At 43.4% G+C, this 8,472-nt stretch overlaps 1 protein-coding gene across 4 annotated transcripts; it reads left to right on the top strand.

The window, feature by feature from the left end:
• Positions 1-2,100: 2,100 nt before the first annotated feature.
• Positions 2,101-7,296, top strand: LOC125538077. 4 transcript variants are annotated; one of them, XM_048701378.1, is made up of 6 exons: positions 2,384-2,514; positions 2,592-2,707; positions 3,710-3,756; positions 5,062-5,305; positions 5,516-6,778; positions 6,857-7,296. In XM_048701378.1, the coding sequence occupies exons 4-6, from the start codon at positions 5,099-5,101 to the stop codon at positions 7,061-7,063; spliced, it is 1,677 nt and encodes a 558-aa protein (XP_048557335.1). In that variant the 5' UTR covers positions 2,384-2,514; positions 2,592-2,707; positions 3,710-3,756; positions 5,062-5,098; the 3' UTR covers positions 7,064-7,296. The 4 variants fall into 4 exon arrangements, with proteins under 4 accessions (XP_048557334.1, XP_048557335.1, XP_048557338.1 ...); XM_048701381.1 differs by lacking the exon at positions 2,384-2,514 and adding an exon at positions 4,288-4,348 and having other exon boundaries at positions 2,586-2,707; XM_048701377.1 differs by lacking the exon at positions 3,710-3,756 and having other exon boundaries at positions 2,101-2,514.
• Positions 7,297-8,472: the final 1,176 nt, after the last annotated feature.

Here is an 8,472-nt window from a genome sequence, read left to right as displayed (position 1 = left end):
TTCTACCGTCTGAAAAAAGTTTGTGAGTCATGACACAAGAATTCTCCACTGTTACTGTAACTAAATATAAGATGAACTGCAAAAACATCTTATATTTAGTTACAGAGGGAGTAGGTGTTTGTGCCTATAAGAAATGCTAACTTGACATCCAACAAACAATGACCAACCTACACTAAAGTAAAACTCTGCAGACACAAAACAAATACTAGACAACTTAAATGGTTTCTAAGCACTTTTTTTTATTAGAAAACCGAGTCTACTATTGAATTCTATGCTCTAAGGATTGCCTACCAAAGGGGTTATTTTTTAGTATAACTATATCTATGCTTGTTTTTCATCTTAACCTTTTCAGATAACTGCATGCTCATGTATATATTTTGAAAGAGAGGTCTTTCTTAAATTTTCATATAAAAAGGGTTACAATTCATTCCTTTTGTTTACCATAGGCACATAGGTTAGCCTCAATTTATTATGATCCTTTTGTTTATAATAGGTGCAGAACCGAGACATACCCGCATTGTGAGAGCTGATGATGATTCTATTCCCTCTGTAAACAGCATAACTAATGCCATATGGTTTCCAATGTGACTAAGATCTAAACTATTGACGAGTGTAGTTTCTAAAGCACAGAGTTGCTGAAAATGGAAAAAATTTCAACGGGCCATGATTTTGAATGGGACTTTGTGCTACCAAATTATAATGTTTTTATTTACTCCGCATATTAGAGTTGACTGAAGCCAAACTTCATAAAGTTTGACTAAGTTTATAGAAAATAATATAAACATTTATCATAACAAATTTATACTATGTGAAATACATTCAATAATAAATCTAATGATGTTGATTTGTTATCGTATATGTTAATATTTTTGTTTATAAAATTGATCAAAGTTTACAAAGCTTGACTTTGACCAAAGTTAATATGCGAACTAAATAAAAACGGAGAGAGTAGATAACAAGCCACTTTTTTCTGCTAAAAGCGATTAGATTTGTTACCATATGTGCTTGCCCACAACTAAACAAAGTAAACCATAGATTTTCTTTTAAATGGGACTCTATGCTATCAAATTGAAATGTGTATATATATATACATCTCATTATAAACAACAAGCCACCGTTTTTCCTGACTAAAGGAGATTAAATTTATTGCCACATGTACTTGCCAAAACGAAACCAATTAAACCATGAATTTCTTTTCATCGCGCACATGAAATGTTTTTAATATAACATGATTTAACACATGGGTTTTCTACTACCAATATCGAACATGTCCTTGCAAAATGAAACTATTTTCATCGACAACATGGCTTTAGCGGGTCTCTGCGCCATTTGGCGCAACGGTTCTTGCAGCATGAAACTATTTTCATCGACAACATGTCTTCAGCGGGTCTCTGTGCCACTTGGCGCAACGGGTCAACTAGTGAGTTATGAATACGCCTCACGCCCATACGTCTCTGCTATGGTTTGATACACGCCTAAGCAAAACCCACGGCCACAGTAAACAGCGACACGCGTATTAATAGGCGTTTCTATGATTGTGATTAAACATTAAATTATCAGATGTGTCACATCTAGCAACGGCTTTCGGTAGGGCTCGTTTGACGGTTGCCACGCTGGCGCCGGTCGTCGGTGTCGGTCAAAGGTGTCTTCACGGGTGGCGCCGCCGCGTGCTGAGACGCCTTTTAGTCCGGCGTAAAAGGGGGTCGGACGACGAAATAAGTTTTCAGGGTTAAGGCCTATTCGGTTTGGAGGATTTTCATAGAAAACACATAGAAATAAGGATCCGGAAGGAAAATTTTCTATAGACGCGTTCGGTTTGTAGGAAATGTGTACAAGAATTTCGTAGGAATATTATTTATTTCCTGTGTTTTAGAAAAAATTACACATCCACTTAAGACTTATTTTGCATATAAAAACGAAGCGAGTCAATTTCTTAAAATGACAAGGATCATCCTATAATTTTTTTACACTAAATCCTATGTAATTCCCAACCGAATGAGCGGGGCGGATATGGGACCCAAACTGCGGGGCGTGCAGTTGGACGGACGAGGCAGAGAGGATGGATCGGGGCCACACCCTGAGGGCGCAATTGCAATCAGTCGCTTGGGAAAATATCTGCCTCCGCCCTCCGCTCCCCCTCGGTCTGCGATTGATTTGGTTCTGGTCTCGTGGTTCCCCTCCCGTCTCCTGTCTCATCTTGTTCTCTCCTCCCCCAATCCTGTCTCCCACCAGATTCGAGCAAACCCTAGGATTCCCTCCCGCCCTCTCCAGATGGGTGAGCCGCCGAGCCGAGAGGGATCCTATTCCTCCTTCCCCAACTCCGACGACGACGAGCCGGAGACCTCCGGATCGGAACGAGGAGGGGGAGGAGGAGGAGAGGATGCTCATCGCCCGCTGCCTCTGCGCCAGCAGCTCGTGGGGGCCTGCCGCGCCGACGACCGTCTCAGGCCTCTCCTCACCCTCAACGTCTCATGCTCCGCCGCCGAGAACCGCTTCATATCTCACCTCTCTCAGGTGACATTTCCTACCCCCTGTGCGCGACAAGTGCCATCGATTGGCTCTCTTCTGACGTCATCGGCCGGGCGGTGCAGCACTTCGAGGTCTCGGAGGTGGGCATGCTGGCAAGGTGTCTCTGCGTTCCCCTCGTCTCGCTGCGCGTCGGCAAGGTTGACCGCCACGGTCCCCTCCTCTGCCCAACAACCATCAGGTAGCCACCCACAAATTTAACTTCATCCACAGAATTGGATTGCTTTAGCACCACAACTATGCAAGCTACCAGAGGAGCACGCACATGATGACTTCTCTTTTAGATTGTGCCACAGTTGTGTGTTCCGCACATTGTCATGAAATGATTAATATTGTAGGGCATGGCTAGCTTTCTCGTTTGCTAACTGTCTAGCATCTCTGCTGCGTATGAAGGATGGAGGCAGCCAGATACTTTTTATACCTGCCAGAGGATATTGTGTCTTCTGTCAAATTGCCCCTCAGCCGGACACTAAACTTCTGCTGACAAACTTTTTGTTCTGAATGAAGTACACCAAATAACAAAACCAGACAGAACGGAAATTTAGAAGGAAATGTATCATCATGTAGTTGTACTGGCGATTTTGGAATGTATCCGTGTGATGTGGTAAATATTGTGCACATTCTAAATTCATCGCAGCATTTTTTTCCCCTTAGTACCATGTCGGTGCAACATAAGTCGTCAAATTGTTGCATTTCATATTACTCGAGTCTTATCAGACAGGTCAGGCTGGTTAAGTGATGAACCTCCTCTTAGTTGCATGGGAATTAGTATGGCATTCAAGTGTCATGATTCAGTAAATTTCTCAATACTATCATTTCCAATCCATAACAAACTGAACATTCCTATTTTCTGTAGTCACCCTTTTCACATCATTGTCACAGCCTAGTTAGAATTTTGTTCATGCAGCTGCTCTGCTGTGTTGCAGAATGCTGTAACATGTATTTCCTTCATATTATTTTGTTCTTGTGATTATCTCTGCTATTTAAGAACTTCGTCTGATATTCCTTCTTGTTCTTGTACTTCATGATACATGATAATTGCTTTTTGTGAAGGTGTTTTCAGCTATTCTGACCTCATTAAGGACGTATCATATGCTAGATTATTGATTCTAGGATTACATGTTTCATCTTATTAGTGATGGCATTGTTCATCTACCAAATAAATATATGTTTCCATTTGTAGGTTATTTGGGCATGTGTCATAATCTCTGATATATGAGGAAAGAGAAGGTAGTTCCTTTCATGCCTTACGGTATTATGTTACCTGCATTAATAATAACTAATCACACACATCACAATTGCAGTCTTAGATTAGATTGGATCTATAGGATTCTGGACTATATGATGCTTTAGATGAATTTTTCTATTGATACTGCAAAGAGTTTGATATCTCATTTGTTGATGTTTTCACATACTTCCTGTGTATGTTTTGTGGTTGCAGTTAGCTTATCACAGGCTTCTCCAGTGTTAGTTTATGCAGTAGTTTACTGTTTGTTTCACTGCAGACAGTTTGTGACATGAGCCAATACAAAATGTGTTCACACCAATGCTCATTCTAAAATCAGTTATCGTATGCCTAATGAGCTGTTCCGTCTATAAACTGTTTTATGCCTTATAGCCGTGTTTCTATCTCCCTCTCTACCCATGTTGTGTACTTAATGTACCCTGTCTAGTCTTTGTTACATACGCCTTCCTTTAATTCACCATGGATGTTTTTATCAACATTTCTACCATCGGCAATCATTTCTGTCCATTTTTCAGTTCAAATTGATTGAGGTTTTCCCTTAAAATGGAGGTCACTGACTATAATTGACTATGGATGGTTCGTATTACTTTGCCCTAAATTTTCGCAATATAATCATCCACTCATTGGAATTTGTTGTAGATCTGCTCATGTGCAACTAAAATCACAACTCGCCTGTGCCATGATCTGGCACAACTTCTCTAAGGAGATTTAATTCACCTGCAAAGGAAAAATCATTAGATGATTCATGATTCTTTCGTACGAATCATGAGGCAAGGCTGCAGCTTTTCTTAAAGAAACATTTGTCTGATACTGTAATTTGGTATTTAAATTTAGTTCTTTTACTTATTCCTATTAAAAGGCAAATCTGCTATTTTTCTTAAAAATCATCTACAAGTACTGTATGTTGGTGGTTATTTTATGAAAGTCTGCCAATGATATGGTGCTGAGAAACTTAGGTTCTGCACTATCCTCCAGTGTCTCTGGTGGAAACCTATTTGCGCGCTTAGGTCTCAATGCTCTATCACTTCTCACTTAACTATGTGCTCTGTCCCACGGCTATTCCTTGCATTCAAGAATGTCTATATGTAATTTTATAGTAATTTCTATTGAAGTTCCTCTGATCCGATTTCATTTAGTTGATTGAAATGTATTTTTTGTTTTGTTTTTCTTACAGTGTTTTTTTGGTAGCAACCAAAAAAACTGTTGTGATACTGAAAAAAACCCTTTGTTATTTATTTGTTCAGAATAGAAAGTCAGAGATCTTACATGAACTCATTTCCTTTGTACAGAGGGAAGCTTAGCCTTGGCCTTCTGCCTTCATCGAGCATGCGCCTTACCTTCTCCGGTGACGATGGTTGTTCAGAGGAATTGGCTCTGTTGAACGAAGGCCTAGAAGTTTCAGAACTTGTGATTGAAGAAATATCAGCTGATAATTCTGGACGTTCTTTCCTTATCAGGATTTCAGAATCTAAAAGATTGTACTACTGGTGCGCTGAAAAGTCGAAGGAATGTGGAATGGAGCTTCTTGCAAAGGTTTGTATTTTGTAGTGGCTGCCAAATTAAGTGTAAATGTACCATGAACCATGTGCAATCTCAACTGTGATGTGCCACATGTAACGTGGAGAGCAAACTCCATGTACTTGAGCCTATCCACATGAACTGCAATTGCAATATAAATTTATTCCTCATGCCAAATCGCATGTACCATGGTATGCTGATACTCTCTCAAATTTTTTGATACAGATGAAAAATCTACTTCAGGGCAGGCCAACCCTCTCTGATCTCACAGGCATCTCCAATTCCCGACTTGATGCTTTTGTTACTAATTTACATGCTTATCTTCTTGCACCAAGTATTGGAGATGCTAAATTGTTGGGATCATCTACTGACTTCCTCAGTAATTCAAGTTCACAAGGGCAACATTTACAGCCCCCATCAGTCGTTTCCAGGTCTTCAAGGTCTCGCACCTCTGCCGCTAATGCAACAAAAGCAAGCTTGATCTATCAAGCCAGTCTGAGTCCCAGATCCAGCACTTTTAAAGATGGGGTTCCAAGGACCTCTTGTGCAAAGGTTGTTGGAAGAGAGAAGCTGAAGCGGCGTGGGGACTGGTTGGGCCCATCAACTGCTCTAATCGATGCAAATCCTTTGATAGCAAAGAGTGTTAACCCTGATTCAACCAGTGAGGTGTCTGATAGGGACTGTTCAAAAAACAGTGTCACTCCCGCTTCTTCATTAGACTTGCCTCTTTCATTTCCCTTGCTGCCACCTCTTTATCCACTCCCAGAGGGTTCTTCAGAGAATCCATTTAAGCCTTACTATTGCTGGTGTCCGCCATGCCCATCGTCACTGCAGTACAGTGTAACCCCTCTGCATATGCCAGTTACATCTGTAGAACCATTTCCCCAGTCACCTTTGGGCTCACTGGTATCAAATGAAGTATCATCTGTCTCGTCATTTTCTGCAAAGTTGGATACAACTAATTCACCTTCACTTAATCTTCCATCGATACTGCACGATCCTTCACTTCACCTCCAGCTTCCTACTTCAATTGTTCCCCTGCATGGTTCTATGGTTTCAACATATCCGTTACTTCATCTGCCGTTTCCCACTTCACCTCTTGTTCCTGTACATGGTTCGCAGGTTCCAACATTTCCGTTGCTTCACCTGCCACTTCCTACTTCACCATTTGTTTCATTGCATAGCTCACAGGTTCCAACATTTACACCATTGATGTCTGATCCTATTGTGCATGTCCCAGTCATTGATATGTGTTCCTCCGGTCAGGCTTATTTGGTGAGTTGTGGTCCTTCTATAACTTCACCTGTTCCCCTGCTCCCTAGCTTGAAGCCTCTGATTCCAGAAACCGAATCGTTGGTTGAGAGGAGTGCTAGGGAAACACTAATGAGACTTTTAGCTTCGACACCACCATCAAGCAACCCCCAGCTGGTCAACATTCTCCCTGCAGTCCTTACTGATGTGCCTGAAAATATTTCTCGATCTCCTAATGTAAGTCCCTGGAATGTTGTAGCCCAGATTAATTTGATTGTGTCTTTTCATGTGGCTTATCTCTCCTTTCTTTAATAGGTGAACATGCATGTTGGTGTCCATCGCAACGACCTACTTCTTAGCTCATCTTGGGGTGCTAATGTGATTGGAAGTGGGATGGCAGCCATGGAGCTGCACTCAGAGGATGAGGTTTCCAGTGGGCATGATGCTCATGCAATGGTTGCGTTTACGGAATTTGATGATATCAACGGAGACCGTGATCAGCCCCATTTTCGGAGGATGTAGTTTGCACATGGGGTTTTCTTGAGCTCTTTGTTGGTATGAAATGTCTGAATATTTTGAACGGCACTTGTATCTACATGGTAATGGGCTATGTGGTTTTGGCAATACGATGATATATGCAGCCTGGTTCACATGGCTTCCCTGCCCAGCTAAACGGCTGATGTGGTTGTTAAATGTAATTAGTTGTTTGTACTGTATTTTAATTTGGCAAACAAAGGGTATTTGCTCGTGTGCAACTCCTCGTTTTCTCTCTCCATTTAGTGCCCAAGGGAGCTTGTGTTGACATGTTGTGTCCTGCGCTACATTATGCAGACAACATGGTTTGGCGAGAGATCGGAAATACTCCCACCAGTTCTGAAAATATTTTTGGAATGGAACATTCGTAAAACTTTGAATATATTATTATTTTTCTTAAAAAGGAGGCAAAACCATTTTCCTTGAATATATTATTATTTTTCTTAAAAAGGAGGCAAAACCATTTTCCATTAATTAAGAGAGTTCGAACAAGCTGAGAACATCAAGATGTAAGGCCAACTCCAGCGCACGACTCCAAACCGTTCGGCCCCAAAACGGACAAGACCCTACGGCCCAGCGTGCAACGGTTTGGACCTATCTTGTTCGTTTTATGTCCAGCCCGACCCATTTCGAGCGTAAACATGTCCGTTTTTGTTCGGCTCGACCCATTTTGAGCGCGAACATGCGCCCGGTTTGGGTCAAGGCGGACAGCGAACGGACGCGCCACTTGTCCGCATCGGGGTCGCGTGGCAGACGACCACCTACCTCCCACCGCCCAACTTAAATGCGGACGCACGGTCGGCCCCATCTGTCATCCGCCCAAGGCAAGCGGTAGGCGTCCTTCTTAAATGGGAAGCCGTGGACCAGTCACAGTCCATGCTCCCACTCTAGTCATTGCTGCCTCCTCGAAACCCAACACCCAAACCCTAGTTCTTCCTTCCCCTTCCTCGAGGTCGCCGGCCGTCGACAACCATGGTGTGGTGGAGCACTGGCCGCAAGGGGGCGCACGACCACGAGGCTGGTTCGTCCTTGGGCCGCCGTGGCGTCAAAGCAGAGCCCGCATCACCCCCATGGAGGGCCCCCGCGCCTCCCCCGTTTACCATCGCGCCTACGGCCGCCGGCGAGTGCGACCGGCACTACATCCACGCGAATGTTTGCCGGCGTTATTGGGAGACCAGGACGCTGCTCCCCTGGAGCGACGTTCACCTGCCCAATAACTAGCATCTGTCCACGGATCGAGTGCTGATCCCGCCGGTCCCGACGAACGGCCGTGCCCGCCGTGAGGAGATCGAACGCCGCCGTCGCCTCCTCCCGGACGACCTGTACTATGACCCCAGGTACGCGTCGACTCCGCCCTATGGGACACATGGTTTCGGGACGAGCACGACGTGCGGCAC

This window comes from Triticum urartu, chromosome 2 (genome assembly GCF_003073215.2).
Source record: "Triticum urartu cultivar G1812 chromosome 2, Tu2.1, whole genome shotgun sequence".
NCBI lineage: Eukaryota > Viridiplantae > Streptophyta > Magnoliopsida > Poales > Poaceae > Triticum > Triticum urartu.
The sequence above is the reverse complement of the archived record's forward strand: the minus strand, read 5'-3'. Positions and strand labels throughout refer to the sequence as shown.